We start from the raw sequence: 22,264 nt of genomic DNA, 5'->3' as shown, positions 1-22,264 counted from the left end.
AGAGAGAGAATCCTTTATAGGTTATTATCATTGAATTTAGGTCATCTTTATTAATTACGATTTAATTTCGTGTGATGCTACTGCTGCTTAATGTAAACTGATGTTACGAGCTTACCATATTATAAATCCCTTCTAAGCTCGCATATACGCACATGCGCACGACTTATATAGTATTTCCACAACATAAATTATTTTCGCGCAAAAGAGATTCATTTGTTTTTTTTTTTCTTTTATCTTCAATCGTTTAATCTTATAATTATGAGATTGATAATAAACATTTGATCATTTGATAGAATATGTTTGTGTTATTTAATGTTATTGTATCGTGTCAATCATTAAAATTCTTTACTCGAAGGAAGAGCAAATATGTACAGGTGGACAAATTTTAGAGAGAAAGTTGCTTACAGGTGATATTAAGATCGAATATTGATATCCAATTGTTATGATAAATTAAACGGAAAAAAAAATATAGAACGTACATAGAAACACACATACATAACGGTTTATCTCTGATAAGCAATTATATTCATGTATATATTCGAAATTTCATCGAATATATTAATATTTCTTCTTTTGTAATTAAATAAGAAAAGTTTGTCTCAATTAATAATACAAATATAATGTATTATAAATATTATCATACATTACATAATATATTATGTAATATATTACATAAGTTTTACGATATGTTCTAACGACAATATAATTTAATCGATTAAAATGGTAACTGTAATGATTTGATAATTAATTCTAATTAATTAATATTACGATGTTGTCAGGAATAATTAAAACTATATTTTGGCACTAGATGGCGAGTCAATTGGGTTTCACAGGATCGTAATCATAGGAATTTATATAAGGTGCAAAATATTTTTAATTTTTATAAGTATATAGTTTAATTCGTGATAATACGTTTTAATAATGTAATAATTATAAGAGAATCATTAATTAACGTTTAACATAGCATTTTTTTTTAAATATATTATCTACTTATTCTCTTTTTTATCGTAATATTCTATTTCTCGGGTATAATTCAAATTTGCCACTCTTTTCCTTACGTATATCGCCATTATTATTACAAACGTTGTTTATCAAGAGTTTCTATGTGTTCACAATGGTTTACACCATTTATACATTATATGTATACATACACATATTTATATACATAAATATAATTAATATTATTTTATATTAATAATATTCTAAATGTATACTTGTATTGATAATACAATAAGACAGGAACAAATAAATTGCAGGACCTAAGTGTTGATTTATCCTTTGCCTTGTTACATAATTATTAGTCCATTATGAATAATTGACAACAGATGCAAAAAAAAAAATAATACACGTAACGTCAATCGAATATAAGAAAAACGTTAATGTCTAATTTAAATAATTGCACGTTTCGTTTTTCTTACGGAATACGTATTGACTTCGTATCTGCTGTTATCTAAAACTTAACAATCATATCTCGTTTTTACAGCACAGTTTTTCGATTTACGCGCGTCAATACGACGAATCGAAAGAAGGGACAGGATTCTAACGCGTTTTTAGTTCATTTTTTTTCCGCACTTGTCGCTCAAGTCAAACGTCTCAATGTCGAGCAACATTGGATAAACAGTCTTAAATATGTTATATTTGTCATTATAAAATTGTCAGATTATTGTAAAAGTTTACTGCTATATTTATTGGTACGTTGTATATTTCAATCGTAATGTTCTTAGATTCATTATTTTGTAGTGATTATTTCGTAGGTTTCTTCTGAATAAGCGGTACACTTATCTATACGAAAGTTAACCTCAATCATATACAGGGTCAGTGATATATTAAATAATTTTTTATATATTTATTAATTTAACTCATTTTATATCTGTTAGTCTCTTCTTTAAAATAATTTTAATTTGTTAGGAAATTTTACAAGTTACTGTTTCATTTTCAGCATGACGTCTGTCAAGTTATTGGAAGATAGGATACTAGAATTGGAAAAGCAGATTTATGGACTTGGGAAGGTATTGCAGCTAGACGATCCATTACCAGAAACATCTATTACCGATAATCTCTTACATACGAATACATTGATCTCTTCGGCATTATCAGGCAGGGAAAAGATAAATGAGGCTATAAAACGATTACCAGAATTGAATAAACACTTAGATATAACTTTGGAAGAATTAGATATGCCCATAGAAGCTAAATTGCATTTATTGCTACTTCTGGAGCAAGAAATTATTGATAATCATAAATATTTAAATGAAATACAGGGATTGATGCCAGTTTTAGAAACAGATTCTTTAAAAGATGTTCCAGAATTATCTGTAAAACTTAATGAATTATCTTTGAAACAATTGAAGATACATGAGGAAGCTGAAGCGTTTACAAAAAATATGCATTCTGTCTTCTGTATGTATAACGATGTGATAGATAGTATATCTAAAACATTGATTAGCTTGGATAAAGAAATTACACGTGCTGAAACTAGTAAAAAGTAGATAAGTGACATTAGTACACCGTTAATTTATTCTGCATTTCTGCGTTTCTTTGGAGTAGAGGTTACATAGATGATTGTAAAGGTATCGAGTTCAGGATTACTTTTATATATACATATATATATATACATATATATATATATATATATATATATATGTATATGTATATATATATATTTATTTATTATTCATGGCTTAAAATATAAAAATACTTACGAATTCATTGATGCCTATGCATAAATGAAAGTGTTTCATTATAATATTATTATTGAACATAAATGAAATTGTACACTATTGAACATATTTCATTATTAGTGTATCAATAACAATGTATTTTATTACAATAATCATATATACATTTACCCTATCTATTGTTTAATCTTATTCATCATTCGTTTCAGGAATTCTACGCAAGAATTACTGAGACAAATCATCGATCGAATATAATCGATCGTTAATATGTTATTATCGTTGGTCTCTTCCGTTAAATGTTTTTATTTCTGATTTATAGTATTCGTAAGAGTCTTCGTACAATCTAGAATGATTCAACAAATATAATACTTTCATATGCATATTCATACTTATTGGATTGACTTTGGTCCAAACCTAATATAACTTTCATATATTTTCCGAGCAAAACTTGCAGCGTGTGTTCGTAAGAGTATAATACTTAAAGAGACCTAATTTGCTAACTTGCAAAAAAAAATCTATTACCACGTTAACCATATTAAACAATTACTTTATACAGTATTTACATATTATTTTCCTTAATATTAAACAAAGTATGATTTTGTAATCTACACATCTTCTGCACGTTATATATATATATATATATATATATATATATATATATATATATATGTATGTATATATATATAAGTTTATATAATCACTGATATTAATTTTTAGTATAGATGTTGCATATTTGTGCTTTCGATTGTAAAAGAAATTATTTCATGGCCATCTGATACTAAGAGCATACTTTGTAGTATAAATAGGAACATGATTCATAAAAGAACATCAAATAAGTTCCAATAAAGAAAAAAAAAAAAAAACATTTGTATGCTGAGAATTTTTGAAGAGTAAGTACTTTTGTAAGCGTTTTGTATGCAAATACTCGAAAAAATCAGAGCAATTGTTTCTTCTTCTTTTTTTTTTTTTTTTTTTTTTTTAACATTGATCAGTATACGACCAACATTATTTTAACTTCCAATTATTTGTATACTTCCAAAGTATTCGTATCTTATAAGTTGTTTAAATTTATGTTTGCAAAGCAGGAACCAAATGTCGTAACCAATCTAAAGCAGGCTCCAAACTAGAGTAAATTGCAGGATGTCCTCTTGAACATTTACTATGATGACTGAGTAAACCTTGAATTTTCCATTTTCCTGACTCTCTGGCACACATTAAAGGTGCTCCTTCGTCATTCTACGAGTAAGATATCGACATACATTAATTTCAAAATAATCTTTTACTTATTTCTTTTGATACATTTTATAATTTGTTCCTTAATTCAAATAATACTCACATAACAAAGCTCTTTATCCATATTGGACAAGCCAATACATATGTTATACTTTGTTATAAATCCTGCATAATGGCTGGTAGTATTACATTCATTAGAATCATACATTGGCATTGGCAAGAATTCATTATATTGTTGTAAATCCAGTTCTCCGTTAACTGGGAATCTCCATCCTACACTAACACAGACATCGTTCGGCTGAAATATAGAGTATCATCAAATGTTAGATGATTTATTAATTTCAAGTACAAGTTATTTTAATTCATAAGAATTTCATGTATATATATATATATATATATATATATATATATATATATATATATATATATATATATATATATATAATACGTACTTCGATAGGATAAGTTGGTAAGCAAACGGCAGAAACATTTTTCGAGAAAATCAAAGGTTCTTTGAGTTCGATTAAAGCGATATCGTTGTCATAGAAAAATTGATTATATTTCACTTGTGTATATGGAATGATAGTCTTGACAGAATTACTCCTAAGCAAATTTCCATCTGTGAATAATTTCCATCCGTCGTTTTGTCTGTACCTAAAATTTAACAGAAAAATTCAATTAAATATCAATAGACAAATTAACAAGTTTAAATAATTAAAAATGAATAATTTATCATAGGTGAATAAGTTCTTACTTGTAAACGCAAGAGTAACTGGTCAAAGCATGCATAGGTCCTAATATACTTGCTGTGCAAGTTATACCATGTTCCTCTTCTTTCAAAATTACTACGGATGGCCATTGCATAAGACTATCTGCAGTTTCACCTTCTGGTTTCATAATAGTTTTATCAACATAATGCGTATCGCAAGAAAATTCTTCGCACGTAACTTCAACGACTTTCTCCGAGACACAGAATTCCACGCGTTGAAGATTACTGACTAGTGGGGTGCGATGATTTGGATTAGTTTTCAGTCTTACTATTTGTTGGCTTTTATCCCATGCTTTAAAATCGGTTGTCTGAGATGAAGCATAGCCAAGAGAACGACAGTATGAATCGCTGAATTCTTTGCTCCAACCATCCGAACATACCAATCGATATTCTTCATTGGATTGCCTGTTAAATTACACGTTAAACTAAGGATATTTTTTTTTTATTTTTAAGATATTTTAGAAAACTGACCTTATTTTTAAAAGAGTATCTCGGTGGTTCAGCTGTCTCGTCGATTTGTCCTCTTCGTTTTCTTCTTGATTAGTTTCAGTATTATTTCTTTGATCGAGCGAATAGTTAGAAATGCAATCCCACTCGTCGGAATGATCAGGACAATGTTCGATACCATCGCAAATTTCTTCCTTCGATACACATCCACCGGTATGACATTTGAATTGATTCAAAGAACAATCGCAAAGTTTTTCGTCTTCTCCATTAGCGCAATCGGGTGATCCATTGCAACGCCATATTTGTGGGATACATCGTTTATCCGTAGGACATAAGTATTCATCGTTACCACAACTTTCAGCACAGTTAAACTCATCCTGATGATTTTCGCAATCTGGTCTTCCATCGCATAGCCATAACAATGGTATGCATCGTCCTGGAAATAAGTACGAAACTTGTTTAATCGTGATAATCTTTAATTGATCCATTTTTGTAATATGAAATTATACCTTTTGTAAGTTTTTCTACATTATTTGTTTCATTATGAAGACATAATGCGACATATTACTCAATGGTGAGATTTAATTAATAATTATCATAATTAATTAAGACTTACCATTGGTGCAACGGTGTTCATCGAAGATGCATTTCCAATCTTGACAATTCTGTTCGTCGCTACCATCATCGCAATCTACGATTCCATTACATACAAGGTGTCTCTTAAGACATTGACGATTGGCACATTGGAAGTTTCCAGGACATCCCTCTTCCTGACAATTAAGCTCATCAGAACCATCAGAACAATCCTTTTGGGAGTCACATTTCGCGGATAAACTGACACAATAAGCACCAGATCTAGATGTGCCATTGGTACATTGAAATTGACCTGTACTACATTTCGAGTAACTCATGGTATTCAATGACAAAAGATTCAATGTATTGGCTGTTAAATTGTTAGCTTCTTGAACGTTACTCTGAAGAATTGTTTCGTTTGAATTATTCAACATATCGTCATGTTCAATAGGAATATTACTTTGAATCGTTGTTTGTTCAACTTCCAAGATTGGAACCAATGGAGTCGTTCGATACAAAGTGTAATTTCGAATGAGTATGAAAGGCTCTGTAACTGGATTAACTTCTATAATCTCTTCAGATACGGGTATATAGTTAGGATATTTATTATTTACTTCCATTTCTGTATTATTTTTTATTAGACTAGCTATAGTCGTATTTGGTTCATGAGCTTGTTTGTCTTCTGATTCAGATTGATTTGATCTAGATGTGATCTCAACGATTTTCAATTTTGGTATAGGCACAATTTTACCTTCTGTATCAGCTAAAATGAATTTTGAAATAATCGAATCTGTACTAGTGTTAGGTATGTTTTCCATACTAATATTTTCATTCGGTTCGACGGGAATCTTTGAAATCTCAGTGGGGATCAAAATCATTGAATCGTTGATCTCAGTTGTAACATTTTCTATTCTTTGATCCTCCAGATTGAGCTCCTTCTCTTTTTTGTATTTATATTTATCTGGATTCTTTTTGTCGGTAGATTTTTTCTTGATCTCTTGAATTTTCTCTAATGGTATCACTTTCAATTCTTCCTCAGACAATTCTTTCGAATCTTCGTTGAGAATGACATCTCCCATAGTCGTTGTTGAGAAAAATGATCTAAAATCGAAATCGTATGGTCTCGTATCATCTAGAATCTCTTCAGTAACTGGTCTTATGTCATCACTGGTAGTAACTGAATCTGATACTTTAGCACTACTGATTTCCGTTGCCATTGCAGCATAATCTTCGTTGGAAATTGTGAAAGCTGTTTCTGGCTTAGGATAGTTCGTTGTATTTTCAAGAATCGTCATCAGATTCATCAATTTATTTGGTTCCTCATTTAGAACAGTATGTTGAATATTATCATGTTCATTGGATATCGTTTCAGTTAAATTTGTATTATCTGTTTCTATTACAACGTTCGTTATATTATCAACTTCTGGAGTCATCGTAGAACTGGATGTAGTTACCGAAATGTTATTAATATATTCTATTGAAATCATAGTTGTCGCTGTCCTGTTGTGATTATGCTTCGTATCATTGATCATCTTGATGATGTCTGGTCTCGCAGAAGAAGTAGTTATTAAGAATTCGTGTTCAGTTGTTTGCAATTCGTCTGGTAAAATTGACACCTGTGGAGTAGTTTTAGTCTCCAATGAATACATTGGAGCTATAGTAGATGGAATCATAGTGATAGATTCTTTCTCTTTATCATCATGAAAAATATTTGAACTTTCAGTATGATTGACAACGAATTGATGATCTGACAACGAATTATCATCTGCAATTGTTGTTGCTTCAATTTTCTCTATTAATTCAGTTGTAGAAAGGTCCTGTTGTATCTCCATTGGTAAAACAGGTACCTGCGTTGTAATCTTAGAATCATCAACGTGTTTGTCCAAAGAAGGAGAGGGCATGCTCGATGGCATTTCAGTCTCCGCTGATAATATCCTTTCCGTTGTACTTTGAGATTCTTCAGAGTCTGATATTGATTTAATCTTATCTTGTTGTTCATCGATATTATTTATAATTAATTTTTTAGATTTATCATCAGTAACTTCAGACGAAACGATTTTAACGTTATTGCTATGATCAAAAGTCTTCGATAACGTTTCATCGTTGATATCATTGTATTGATCCTCTAGAGCATTTTCTTCCGGTTTTTCTGAGCTACTTACAATATTATTATTATTATTATTATTATTAATAGTTAACTCATCTATAGATTTTCCATTTTCTTTAGTGAACATCATCGTAGTGATTTGAGCAACTTCTGTGGTACTTTCTACTTTATCCAATTGGTATTCCATATTTTTCGTTTCCTTATGCTCATCCAATGGTACCACCCTAAGTATTTCTTCATCTTGTTCATCCTTTTCATTTTTAATACCGAAAGTATCATTCGTCGTTGTATCATCGGACAAATCATTAGTCACGAGTGTTCGAGTATTGTTCAAAGTATCTTTCAATATATCGTCTTCGGATTCTCTCAAAAGTTCATTTTGTTGTAATGGATTAACCATTTCAATTTCAGTTTCGTTAATTACTTGAGGTATTATCGAAACATCATTATCATCTGCTTTGATATTGATATTATAATTATCAAGATCGGTCAAGATTTCTTCACTATCGTTTTTATTTGCAGGATACATCAGTTCATGTCTGTTATCCTTTCTTTCAGGTTTATTTATAATAACATCTTCAACATGAGTTTCGAAAGGATTAGGAACATCTTGCTCATCCTTGTCCAATCTTGGTGCTTTCTTCGACGTTTCTTTTTCCTTTTGAACGTCTGGTAAGAAAGGTGACATATCTTCGAAATGTCTTTCCTCGTTGGGATCCATTTTTTCGACGTGATTCGCTATGTTTTCAGGGAATATCGCAGGATGTAAAGGATGATTGGTAGAATGATCGATTGTTTCACCAATAGAAACTACATTCTCTTCAGGATGTTCGGTAGATCGATCTAAGATCGTATCGATCGTTAAGTTTTTCTTCTCAATAACCTGATCGTTAACTTTTAATACATTTTCCTGATGCATCGTTGATTCCTCTGGTCTCGTTGTAAAATGTGTTATTTGTTCAGGAATCAGTTGAGGAATAATGGCATGTTTATCCTGTTCATCTTTTTTCTCTTCCTCTTTTGGCAATAACATAATATGTTCCTCGTCAGTTTGATTATTCACCAATTCCAGCAAAGGTTCTACGTTTTGACTAAATTCTTTGGGTAAACTTGAAAATATTGATTTTGGTGCATGCTCTATAACGTTAGGCTCGTTTATATCTTGCTCGTTTGATTCTGGTATATCCAATGATTTAATAGAATGATTTTTATTCGTAAATGACTCTTCTGATTTGTCTGTTAAATTAGATCCAACTTCGATTTCTGCAGAATCTATATTCTTCATTGAAACTTGATTTGATTCTGTATTTGTTTCTAACATAGATTTTTGTATCTCCGAAGTGGTTTCAGAGTTGGTGATCATTTCAGGTATGATAGTTTTACTATCTAATTTTAATGTTCTCGTTGGATCTACTTCAATATTTAAGGTCGTTTCTTCAAGCTGAACAGCTGGAACCGTAGTATCAGAAATTTGCACATCACCGTTTATTGGTAATTCGGTTATTTCATTTTCTTTTTCGGTAATTGAATCTTCTAATTGTTTCATCGAAAATGTAGTATCTTCAATTTCTTTTTTATTATTTATGGTGGTCATCGTTACCGGCAATGTAGTGATACTTTCAGTTACCACATGTAGTTCCTTTTCTTCTAAATTATGTTCTTGCGACATCATGGTTACCTGTTCGTTATAAGTTTCTGTTGTAGGTTCTTCATTATCTGTTTGCAAAGGTATTACAGGTAATGGCTCGTCATTATCTATTTCATCAGTATTTACATTTATATTACTATTGAAATTTCTTGATTCTGAATTATATGAAGGTTCCGATTTAACAGTAAATTCGACAGGAATTTTTGGCGTTGTTTCAATTTCTGTAGTTGTTTTGACATGGATTTCTGGCATTGTTGAATGTTCTACTTCAGCTGACGATTGTGGATATTCTTGTGGAATTCCTGTTGTCATTGCAGCATTAGTTTTTATAGGAGATTGTGTCAAATCTTTTGATTCGGTAAATGTCATAGATGGTGATGGTTCCATTATTAATGTTGTAGATTCTACATCATTAATTGAATGTAATGAAATTTCTGTAGATGTGTCTACTTCCATAGAAAGTTTTGGCTCCTCAGAGGGTAAATTTACATTTTCTTGCGTTGTCATTTCAATTGGTCTTTCTTCTAGAGAAAATTCTGAAGAAGGTTCGAATTTTGTTAATGTATTTTCTTCTGTAGAATGTTCAGGTATCACAGGAAGTTCTTGTATTGGTTTTGTAGAAGATTCAGATTGTGGTGGTGGTTCTGTTGAAAGTTCAGGTTGCGATGATAGTTCTATAGAAGGTTTAGGTTGTGGAGGGAGTTCTGTAAGCAGCTCAGGTTCTATAGTAGATGTTGGCTCAGTTTTGATAGAAGATTCTACTTCAATAGAAGAATCTGGTTCACCAGACGATTCTGGTCCAATGGACGGTTCTGGTTCAGCAACTAGTTCTGGTTTAGTGACCGGTTCAGGCGCATAGGACGGCTTTGTTTCAGCAGCCGGTTCTGGCGCAAAGGACGTTTCTGGTTCAATAGCCGGCTCTGATGCAGAGGATGGTTGTGATTCAACAGCCGGTTCTGGAGCAGAGGACGGCTCTGGTTCAACGGCCGGTTCTGGCGCAGAAGACGGCTCTGGTTCAACGGCCGGTTCTGGCGCAGAAGACGGCTCTGTTTCAGCGGCCGGTTCTAACGTAAAGGATGCCTCTGGTTCAACAGCCGATTCTGACGTAGAGGACGGCTGTGGTTCAATGGTCGGTTCTAACGTAGAGGACGGCTCTGGTTCGACGGCCGATTCTGGTGCAGAGGATGGCTCTGGTTCGATGGCCGGTTCTGGCGCAGAGGTCGGCTCTGGTTCGACGGCCGATTCTGGCCCAGAGGACGGCTCTGGTTCAATGGCCGGTTCTGGTTCAACGGCCGGTTCTGGCGCAGAGGACGGCTCTGGTTCGACGGGCGGTTCTGACGCAGAGGACGGCTCTGCTTCGATGGCCGGTTCTGGAGGAGAGGACGGCTCTGGTTCGATGGCCAATTCTGGCGCAGAGGACGACTCTGGTTCGATGGCCGGGTCTGGCGCAGAAGACGGCTCTGGTTCGATGGCCGGTTCTGGCGCAAAGGTCGGCTCTGGTTCGACGGCCGGTTCTGGCTCTTGTTCGACGGCCGGTTCTGGCTCCGGTTCTACGGACGGCTCTGGTTCTGCGGACGGCCCTGGTTCTACGGACGGCTCTGGTTCTATGGTTGGTTCTGGTTCAGCAGACGGTTCTGGTTCAGCAGATGGTTCTGGTTTAACAGACGACTCTGGTTCAATAGAATGTTCTTCTATAGGATGCTTAGAATATTCATGCATCCAATTAGAAATATCAGAATTATGAGCTCTGGAAATTTCTGGATCCGCAGTTGATTCTGCCATGGGATTTGGCTCGTTATTTATAGTTTTATCCGATATTTCTTCATCTTGATTTATCGGTTGCACAGTAGGTTCAACATCCGCGTTGGAAGATGACTGAGTATTCATAGAATTCGTAACGAAATCCGAGTGATCCCAATTATCGGGATGTCTAGGTTCAAACAACGTTCCTGGACCTCGACTTCTACCCACAAAATCTTTTGTCGGTTCTGTGCTCGGTGATAAAATCGTATCGTCCATATCAATGTTACTCAAATCGTTCTCATCCAAACAATCTTTTCCATTCGTGTTTAATATTTTTCCAGGCATACAAGAACAAACAAACAGTCCTTGTGAATAATCATACTTGCATGTTTCTGCGCAAATTAAACTACCATCTTGACATTGATCAATAAGTTCTCCTACTTGCAATCTACCAAGATGATATTTTCCAATCGAGTTGCCATTCTCTCGAACAGCTTTTTCGATATTCTCCTGAGTTTCTTTCGGTGTAGCCCACAAAGGATGACTTATTCTGAATTTTACTTCAGAATCCTTATTAACATCATAAACTTTAATTACCGGTGAGTCTCTCGTATTAGATTGAAGCATATTTTGAAGATACTCTTCTATCTCTGACGCAAGTTCTCTGTACACTCTAGATTTGGGATCACTCATCTGTTCGTCCCATACAAAATCATCTAACTTTAATAGACCATCAAGAGCATCCGGTACAATTTGATACAATGTTTCATCAGTCGTAGGCCATGTTGGAAAACTGGAAGTTTCTGGAGCTGGACTCATCGGTGGATTTTTCATATATTCTTGACTTCCAGCCAATTGAGCACCATCAAATTGACGAGAATTAGTTTGGTCTATGGTGTCCAGAGGTTCTGTAGCTTCCTGAGTGAGAATCACACCAGCTGAAACGATCAGAATTATTTATTAAAAATATTCATATAGAAAATATGACGTAACAGATATATCATTGTATTTGAATCTCTCTCTCTCTCTCTCTCTCTTACTTGCAGCTAAAATGGCGATTATGATTGCAATTGAAAGAACCAAGAGACCACATCCCCAGCATGCCATTCTTCTCCAATACGAACTTCTAGATCTTTTATCCTTGGTGACATACAATTTTTCTCCCCTGCAACACAGTACCATTTAACATGAACAAACGATTAACACATGAATTCTTTTATATCTCCCATATCCAGGACCCCATGATAAGCATTTTTGTACAGCATTAATCCTTAAACACACCCACGTGACAGAAGTCACATCTTCGATGAGAAAAACGCATAACCACATTTCTTTCTAACGAATATCGGTCAATTCGTAAGAACTTATTTATTTTTTTCTTTTTTTGTATAAACCGCATCAATTTTTAACCACTACCGCAGCAATCGTTCAGCTGCGGTCATCGTACAATGCGTAGGTGCGTTTAAAGAGCTAATATACACGCAACGTGATTGCTAAACCTCCATCAGCAACCAGCCGTGAGATTAGAAGCTTCCCCTCGATAGTCAGATATCGCTATAATAATCACATGTCACAAAGTATCAAGCATACTGATACGATTATTGTTGTTTCAGGTCGTAGGTATGAGAGAAAGGATTGGTAAAATAAAAAAAAAAGAAAAAAAAAGAAAAAAAAATGGAAATGGAAATGGGATATCATCGCATTGTATGCACGTGTTTATGCGTGGGTATATACTCGCAGTCGATGTTATCTGCAAGTCAAGGTCAAATAATCTAAAGGAATTATGCGAAGAAAGTCGAGACGACGAACCAATTGATTAAATTAACGTAACGAACGTGGTTATCGAAAGTATGCCTACGGATTTTGAACTATCGAAGTGACCGGACAAGATTATGACCATCGATGAACTCGAAGCAGAGTCAGTGGAGTCTAAAATAGAAGCGGGTTAGTCCGCTACCAAACTTCCCTCGCATTAAGGCAAGAAAAAAAGGTTTCCTTCATTGTCCCCCATCGTCATTAATAATTCTTTTTTTTTTTTCCTTTTATTTATTTATTTATTTTATTATTATTTTTTTTTTGTTTTTTATTTATTTTATTTTTTATTTTATTCCCCATTTTCCTCATCCTCGAAAGCATCCTTCAAGTACCTGAGGGCTGTAAGCCAGTGGGAATAGTCAACCAGTCCGGCGGCCGGATCTCTCAGGCTGAGTCCTTCACGGCCGACACCCGGGCCCAAATCAAAACGTACTCCAGCCACGGTTGTTTCAACCTCGGCCTCGGGACCCCTGCTATGTATCGGCGTAACAGAAAACATCGTCTGACACTTTCACCCATTTCTTTCTCTCTTCTCTTATTCACACACACATACTCTCTCTCTCTCTCTCTCTCTTTTTTTTTCCTTCTTTATTTCTTTCTTTTCTCTGTCTCTCTCTCTCTCTCTCTCTCTCTATCTCGTTTTTTTTTTTAACTCATTTGATGAACAGTAAAGGAAATCGCGGATCTGACGAAAGGGAAGTGTCTCCTCTCACGCGTATATATCTGTTTTCTTTTTTTCTTTTTTTTTTTTCTTTTCTTTTCTTAAATAATTTTTTATCTTCGAATACTCAGTCTCAATGTGTTTTTTACCTAGTCTCTTATCTTACTCTACATGCTTTGCCGATCTAATGTCATCGAAACGTACGTACGTTAGTTATTTAGTATGCCGACGTTAAAGTCACCTCGTGCCACGACCGCATCTCCATAGAGGCTTTACGCGTTTTGCACTTTAATCCGAGCTCTTAAGAAGACGGAAAATCAACGGGGATTCGTGAACGAGGATCGGTGAATCTAGCCTCGTCTCTTACCGGATAGCTATTAGCAAAGGATAAGAATGGTGCTACTTAGACGATCGAAGAATTTATTCATAGTGTGTCTTAACGTTTTCTTAGTAAACTCGAAAATCGTCATTAAGATTCGTCGCTCGCTTACTTTACGAAGGACGACCGTTTCGCATTTTTTTATTTTTTTTATTTTTTTTTTTATTTTATTGCTTTTTTGTAAGCAATGACACAATTTTGTATGCAAGGTTTTTTTTTTCTTCTATTTTAGAATATTCCGTTCACCGTCGTTATCATTGTCATCATTATCATCATCATCATCATCATCATCATCATCATCATCATTATCATGATCATCATCATCATTATCATCATGAACATCATCATTATAATCATCATCATCATCATTCTTCTATTTATTCCTTTGAACAAAATTCCTGCACCCCGAGCATAAATACAGCGGCAAAAAAGGGTTGGAGAAAGTGGGGGAAATTGTTAACTACCTTCATTCTCAGAAAAATCGCTAGGCAGGCTCGCCGGGCTGGTAAACAGTGCACGCGAAAGAGTTAATTAGAATTAGAAGAAAGATATGAGAATTAATCAAACGAAAGAATAATAATAATAATAATAATAATAATAATAATAATAATAATAATAATAATAATAATAATAATAATAATAGTAATAATATAAACAACAGTAAAAAAAAAATGAATAGCAACAATGAGAAAACAGAACAGAGACAGACAGGGCAAACACACGATGTTCCTTATCTTTTTTCATTTCGTTCATCTCTTTGGCAATCTTCTTTATTACCTAATATACTTTCGATGTTCGTTAACTGGCACGAAGTATTCCTCGTAAGGGTCGGTTGGTACCTCGCATGCTTCTTGACCCTTTGTTTGGATATTGTTGCCTGTGTAGGGCCTCATTGAAACCAACTCTAAATTCACTGCTTCGATCTGTTCCTTCTTTCCATTATCTGTGAAAGAGAAATAGATGTTGCAATTACTTAGGAAGATCAGATTTTTGCAGGTTTTTGTTCGAATTGAAGAATTAGCTAGAGCTCGGTTCAACAAACTTTCGTTTTCTTTCTTTCTCTCTCTCTCTCTCTCTTTCTCTCTCTCTCTCTCTCTCTCTCTCTCTCTCTTTCTCTCTTCTTCTTCTTCACGGTCTACGACCCTAACTTACCGTTGACCTGGACGCTTGTGGCGCTGCTGTTGAGGAAGCTAGCGTCGTTGTTGTTGCCATTTCCATGAACGCCGTTGAGCTTCGGCTCGCTCGTGGAATTCTTATCTGGAGTTTGTCCACCAGTTGATGGTGGAAGCTCAATCTTCGTCTCAGATTTGTAACGTGGCTCTGGGCTATTTCTCACTGGTTCAACGTAATGCTGAGAAACGAACGATCGACGATGACCATTCTCTGTTGGCGAACCAATCGTATCAGTTGGCGATCTATAGTCCTGTTCCATGTTCACTTGTTGTTTGTTACTTTCTTGTTCATGAACATTGTTATCAACGTGTTTTGAGCTATTCACGCATTCATCTTCAATAGCAAATGCTAGATTGTCCATGCCACTCTCACCACCAGTAGTACCATCATCCCCACCGATATCCGACATTTTCCGATTGCCTTTTCGCTTTCTAAAGACGAGCTAGCCCTTTCCTCTGTCATGCGTCTGGATTCTGAAAGAACAAATATCTTCATTAGATAATTCATTTGTTATTAAGTAAAATCAACATTTATTTTTAATAGATATGTCAAAATGAATTTACTGAATATGATGGGGGAAAATATAATATTATAAACTACTCTCATATATATATATATGTGTGTGTGTGTATGTATATTTTTATTCAAACTTATATGTATTAGCCGGTATCTATATGTTAATATTACTGATTTTCCATTCGACTGTACCAACCGACGGTTGAACTCACTGGCGTGAATCCAAGCCAGAGTGACGTCGTTTCACGAAGCGAGTTTGAATCTTTGTAAGAGAGAAAGAAAGATACCAACGAGAGATGGATGTGAGAACCGTGAGAGGATGAATCTTCACTCAGCATTCGTATTCGATATCCTTACACATTCATATTACTTTTTTCTTGTTTGTTTCTAAAACGCTAATAAAAATTAATAAGATTTTTTTTTTTAATTTTTATTCTTTCTATCTGACCTGATCTATCAAGTTTTAAAATATAAACTATACCCTTATAAGTTTTTATTTCTTTTTTCAGATGACAAGACAAAGATTATTTTCAGTAATAAATTATCTTGAAGAAAGGAAAAAAAAAGAGAGAGAGAGATTGAAACCTAATAGGAATCGAATTTCCTTAGGCTTGGAGACGATTTCCAGGACACCCTATAGGAACGGTCAGACGAGCGAGCGTGTTTGCGAGCATACACATAAACGTTGAGAAGGCATATACTGCACCGAAAGTGGTTGACCCTGAGAGAGCCAGGCACAAAGGACTGATTCACCCCGCGGAGTCCTCCGAGAAAAGAACCGACCGTTTACCCGGCTTCATTTTGTAGGAATCTTTCCCCATTCCTGTAAGTGACATAATCCTCGAGAACTCACCGAAGCGTTCACTATAATCTTTCCTTTTTTTTTTTTCTTTTTTTTACTTTTACTTTTATCTGCTTCTTTCATCTGACTCATTTAATTATTATCCAGATGAACTTTACCATTAATAATATAGTACATTTAACACAGATTTTTCTTATCTTTCTATAACAATAAATTTATCTGATCCTTCGATGAAAGTAACTCATTAATGATCCTAAAGATAAATTTCTAATTGCTGAAAAGAAAGGAAAAAAAGAAAATGATTTTAAAAGGAACGTTAATTGGATCGATAATTTCCTTAATAACAAAAGCATACAATTTTCTATGACAATATTAATAAGTGAACACAGTTTGTGGTATCGTTTTAAAATTAATTATCCTAATAGTTTTTTTTTTATTTTTTTTTTTTTTCCTATAAAGTACTATGCTTCATCTACAATTTATTTTATAGAGAAGTAGATAATGGCCTCACAATTATATTCGGTCTATTCGATGGCATGTAGGATTTATTACTGTGATAAAAAGAAAAAGGAAAATGATCTTATAGGACACGCCTTGCTAGAAGATTCCAAGGATTCCATCAACGATGAAAAGTCGACATCCTCGAGGGTGATGTAACGATCATAATGAAAGAACGTGCGAAAGCATTATGACACTCACATTTATACACAAACACAACACAGATTCAAATATGTCCTCTCGTTGACTGCACGAGAAAACCATTGTACCGTGTGCAATTGTACTTAGGCACCGTGGGTTTTGATCCCACCTACCGATAATCTTAAGAAAAGGAAGTCAAGAAATAACAAGCTAGGGAAACAATCTTTGTGGATCCATGCTTGATACCATAACTGTTTCTTTGTATAAATGCTTTTGTATTTTCGACTTTGAATGAAATTATTGCTTGAATTTAATATGTTACATTTGATAATATTTACAGATAGTATACTGGTTGTATCTTTTTTTTTTTTTAGAACTATCAGTAGGAGTGCTTGATATGCAATGTGTGTGCCTTCTTCAATTAAATTGAGCAAAATTGTAATAGAAAACTATTTAAAACTACTTATTGTTCAATTTATATTAATTAAATAAAGTATAGATAGGTACTCATATGCATTCATGATATGCTTTAGATAAAGATGAAATGATCTAAAAAAATCTTACAAATTATTTAGATAAAAATTATAGTCAGGTTGTTTCCTTAAAATTTTATGTTAAATATTTAAAGCTATGTGATCAAAGTTATTAATAATTTGTTATAAATGTACTACTAAGATATATTGAAATAAGAAGTTTGGATTCTTCCAAACATTTACAGATAGGTCAGTAACCATAGTATATATGGATATATATATTTATATAAGGAAGTTATATACTAAGAAAGATAAATATAAAGTTTTTAATAAACTTTTGCCCTTAAAAGAAAAATTTTTTTTGCCTACCTTAGCATTCAGAGAAGATATTTTCTATAAAATTATATATATATATATATATATATATATACTGTGTCAATATTTCCTTTTTACATTTATATAGGTTAGTAATGTCCACATATATATGTCAAACATTTTTTCTTTTCCCTTCTTTTTATTTATCATTATATATTCCAAAAGTTATTGCTTTTCCATTTATTTATAATATATAATTATAGTTGAACATATCCTTAATAATTCCCTATTATTATTAAATCGTAATATTTTATTGAAATAAAAAATTATATATAATCAAACATTTACAGATAAAAATTTTACAAACTATTACTTTTCAGAATTTTATAATCCTAAATAAAGATTTTTTTATTTGATTTATTAATTCTGTATCTTTTGACTAACGATGTAACGAGGAGAGAGACACTCTCGTACGTGTGAATAAACTAGTGTGTGTGACGAGAACTTCTTTTAATAATTTAAAAAGATATAATAAGTTAAAAATAGAGAATAGTTATTTAAAAAATAATTATATAAATTTTTATAACAATGATTATTAAAATTTTTATTAATTTAATTTTCAAATTTTATATTACTTCTGATTTGTTTAATAACACATGAAGAAATTGAATATATGTTTATTCGCGCCTCGAATAAAATACTTGAGGTGTTGTGCGCATGCGCGGCGGGAATTGTTCAATTGTTTTTCAGTAAAAGTGACGCCATATTTGTTCCTTGGATACGAGTTTGACACGGGATCCGCATCGTCCTCGATAATCGCAGGTAATTAGTGTATTTTTTCTAACTTACACCCCCTTCCAATATATCGATCGATTCTTAAACACGCGTTTTTTATGAGTGAGTGTTCGTAAGTCGAGGCATCGTCGCATTTAAAAGATATTCGCGAAAATAAATTCGGCCTTTTGGCGTCCCTCGGTCAACTACAACGTAATAAGTTTTTTTTCAATTTTTCATCTTTATTTTCTAAGATTTTAATACTTCTCTCGTTTTATGATGATGTTTTCATTAGAAATCTTTTATTATGTAGCTTTAATTAATCATATTTAGTATTATATTCGATTTGTACACACACATACACACACACGCACACAAACATATGCATGCTATACATTTACGTATCTTATACACGTCATATATACATATATATATATACATACACATGAGTACGCATATAGATTTCTCTATACCTTAATAACCATATAAAGATATCCTCTATACGTATTACACACACATAAAAATACGCATATAAATAACAGAGATATACACACAATTTATTTTGTTCTTTACTTAATCGATTTTAAATTTTGCACATATTAATATCTCATTTATAAACATATATATATAAACAAACACACGTAATTAATTTGATTATTTACTAATCAATATCTTTTACACACTTTCAGCTTTTGAAGAATTTTACGAGTGAAAAGACACAGTAGAGAATACAACGAAAACAATTCTTTGAAAACAATCGATCTTCATTGGACAAGTAAGGACACAAAGCTAGGCTTAATAGGAAGAGAAAGAGAGAGAGAGAGAGAAAGAGGGATAGATAACATTCGAGACGTAAGTATAATAACATTGGCTTGTATATTTCTGAGAATTTCTTTAGAGAAAGAAAAGAAAATAAATAAGCATTGATACTTTTTTCAAGGTTAGTAACGAGTCTTCTTCATTCATATAGAATATTTCGACGTGTAAGCATCTATTACGAAAGTAACGAACAATTTTATTTGAAGCTTTATTCATTATCGCATATTTCAATTCTATTTTCATATATACATATATATATATCATAATTTAATACATATATATAAAATAATATATATATATATATATATTATTATATATCATAATATTATAATAATTTTATTGTTACACACAAGAAAGTATAGCAGTTCATATATATATATATTTTTTTTTTTTTTATTTTTTGTATAGGATTTATTATTTAACAGCTGGTTCTCCATATCTTACTACCTCCAAATAGTTAGATCTGGGAAATTGCTACTGCTTGAGTTGTATTTCATAATACAAAGCAAATACTAATGAGAGATATATATCTTACGAGATATAATATTTCTTATGAGATATAATAATTTGATGCATCTTAACAATATTAAATGTTATAAATAATTTTATTTAATACAATTTAAGATATTAATTATGTTCAATACTTTTATATAATATATTTATATAAGTATGTTATCTTTAATGAAATGATTTACAGGTTAATATGTTTGATAAATTTTTTTTATGTTTTAACAAAAAAATCGCGAAGTAAAAATAGTGTTTGTTCGTTAAATTAAATTTGTTCGTATTCTCGCGATTTAAATTAATTTCAAGAAGCGCGAGTACTTGAATCGATTGCGTGCAATGCAATCAGTTATAGAGTCAGTGTTTGTTCGTCTAAAGTTGTTGTTTTTTTTTTTTTCACAGTCACACACAGATGTGTATTTATCGTATATATAACAGTAGAATTTCGCGGATTAAATTTAGTGTCGTTTTCTAATTAATAAATAATTAACGCGTATTAGAGTCAGTGCATCATGGAAGAAATGAATATACTTATTCAACAGGAGAATATTGGTAAGCATATTTTTAAATTTCATAATGTATATAAATATAATAATAATTTTACAATCTTTCAATTGTAATAAATTTAATAAACATTTCTTGTTTTTTTTTTTCTAGGTCATCGTTATATTTTCATCAAGTCACAATTCACAATATGGTTTCAACCTATTGTATTTTCAACCTACGTTAATGTCTACCTATCATAATTTCGACCTACAATAAGAACGAGTGTTTTGGAGCCATCAGAGAACTTCTTAAGTAGTAAGTGAATAAATTAAAGTCCCTTCAGTACTCATGCCGAGGATGAAAAAGGTTCGAATCGACACGAGTTACTGATTGTAATTTTTTTTAAATAAATTATTGCAGCGAGCATGACCGTGAGTAATTTCTCTTTTGAATTTACTCGTAAATTTTTAATTGTGTATATGTTTTTCATTGTTTATTTATTGTACATACTTATTATCATTAATTCAGGATAAGGATCTTCTTGTTTCATCGATTCAATTCGATTAATCAATGGTGCAATTAATTAACATTTTTAGATGAAGAAAATAATTATATAAATTAACATTCGAAGAATGATATAAAGTTTATGCATTATTTTGTTCGGAAGATCATATATAACAAACAAAATAATTTAATATATTAAATTAATTATCTTATACGTTTTTAAAGTAGATTAGTAAGTGTTTCGTATATTAGTTTATAATCTCATATTTTTATTCCACTTTAATTCAGAAGATTAATTATGATTCAGAAGAGTAATTGTGATTTTTATTTAATTGTAATTTAAAATGACATGGCAAATCGATTTATATGCCCAACTTTAAATTTATTAATAATACAATTCAGTAAAAATGATTAGAAATATATATATTAATTTTAATAAATTTAAAAATATAATACAAAATATAACGTAATAATAGTTACAAAGTTTACAAATTTATATGTAAAAATTATAATTATTAATAATTTCGTAATGTTTCTGTTGTACGTTTTAAAATAATATTTTATAAAAAGAAATCCATGCTTTTTCTCGTGAATAGATCAGGGCAAAATTGCAGTTAGTGCATATTCCATCAACTTTGACGGGGTCGAAGGAAGATTCATTAAACGCAACTAAATTAATGTTATCTTAGTTCACCGATCTCCATATGCAATAACCTCCACGTTGTGAGATCTGTGCACTGAGTATTAATTTTGATCTATATCTAAATCTAAATTATATAACACGAGTAATACCAAGCTAATGATTGCATAATTTTGTTACGTTTCTAAAATATTTTTGTTCTTTAGTTTTACTTTAAGATTATATATCAAAATAATTCATTAGTAATCATATTTAAACAAATAGATTGATTAGATAATGTTATTACAATGATTTCTTAAAGAAACTTATTGAAAATTTCAAATGACATTTTTTTCTTCGTGATACTTTTCCATTAATAATAATATTTAAAGAATTTCAATTAGGAAATTTAATAATATAGTTTGATCCAATAGACATGAACAGTTCACCTGTTTACCAATATAATCACACATACACATACAGTTACATAGAATATATATTCTCGTCACAGTCTACTTACGATTGACAGTAGACAACTATTGTCGTTTGAAAGAGCGTATATTAACATTCTAATTTTTTTTTTTTCT

The 22,264-nt window shown here is 32.1% G+C and overlaps 2 protein-coding genes across 3 annotated transcripts in view; one reads left to right on the top strand and one right to left on the bottom strand.

Moving 5' to 3' along the window:
* The first annotated feature begins 1,552 nt into the window (after positions 1-1,552).
* On the top strand, positions 1,553-2,636 carry LOC124430627. Its single transcript, XM_046977485.1, has 3 exons — positions 1,553-1,691; positions 1,755-1,814; positions 1,940-2,636. The coding sequence occupies exon 3, from the start codon at positions 1,941-1,943 to the stop codon at positions 2,487-2,489; it is 549 nt and encodes a 182-aa protein (XP_046833441.1). The 5' UTR covers positions 1,553-1,691; positions 1,755-1,814; position 1,940; the 3' UTR covers positions 2,490-2,636.
* A 161-nt stretch (positions 2,637-2,797) lies between these two features.
* Positions 2,798-22,264, bottom strand: part of LOC124430626 (titin-like) — a 42,203-nt gene continuing 22,736 nt past the window's right edge. Inside the window, exons 2-11 of one of the 2 annotated variants that reach the window (XM_046977483.1) lie at positions 15,206-15,699; positions 14,831-14,996; positions 13,346-13,486; positions 12,239-12,363; positions 5,744-12,136; positions 5,152-5,563; positions 4,666-5,085; positions 4,364-4,565; positions 4,015-4,209; positions 2,798-3,914 (exon numbers count right to left, since the gene is read on the bottom strand). In XM_046977483.1, coding sequence (XP_046833439.1) covers positions 3,747-3,914; positions 4,015-4,209; positions 4,364-4,565; positions 4,666-5,085; positions 5,152-5,563; positions 5,744-12,136; positions 12,239-12,363; positions 13,346-13,486; positions 14,831-14,996; positions 15,206-15,635 — 8,652 coding nt within the window. In that variant the 5' untranslated portion in view covers positions 15,636-15,699 and the 3' untranslated portion in view covers positions 2,798-3,746. The remainder of the gene's footprint in view (positions 3,915-4,014; positions 4,210-4,363; positions 4,566-4,665; positions 5,086-5,151; positions 5,564-5,743; positions 12,137-12,238; positions 12,364-13,345; positions 13,487-14,830; positions 14,997-15,205; positions 15,700-22,264) is intronic. The other variant, XM_046977484.1, reaches the window with a different exon arrangement.

Source organism: Vespa crabro, chromosome 19 (assembly GCF_910589235.1).
Source record: "Vespa crabro chromosome 19, iyVesCrab1.2, whole genome shotgun sequence".
Lineage (NCBI taxonomy): Eukaryota > Metazoa > Arthropoda > Insecta > Hymenoptera > Vespidae > Vespa > Vespa crabro.
The sequence above is the reverse complement of the archived record's forward strand: the minus strand, read 5'-3'. Positions and strand labels throughout refer to the sequence as shown.

Bases quoted from the DNA above. Each gene is read 5' to 3' on its own strand.
- LOC124430627 (XM_046977485.1), top strand. From the start codon at position 1,941: ATGACGTCTGTCAAGTTATTGGAAGATAGGATACTAGAATTGGAAAAG.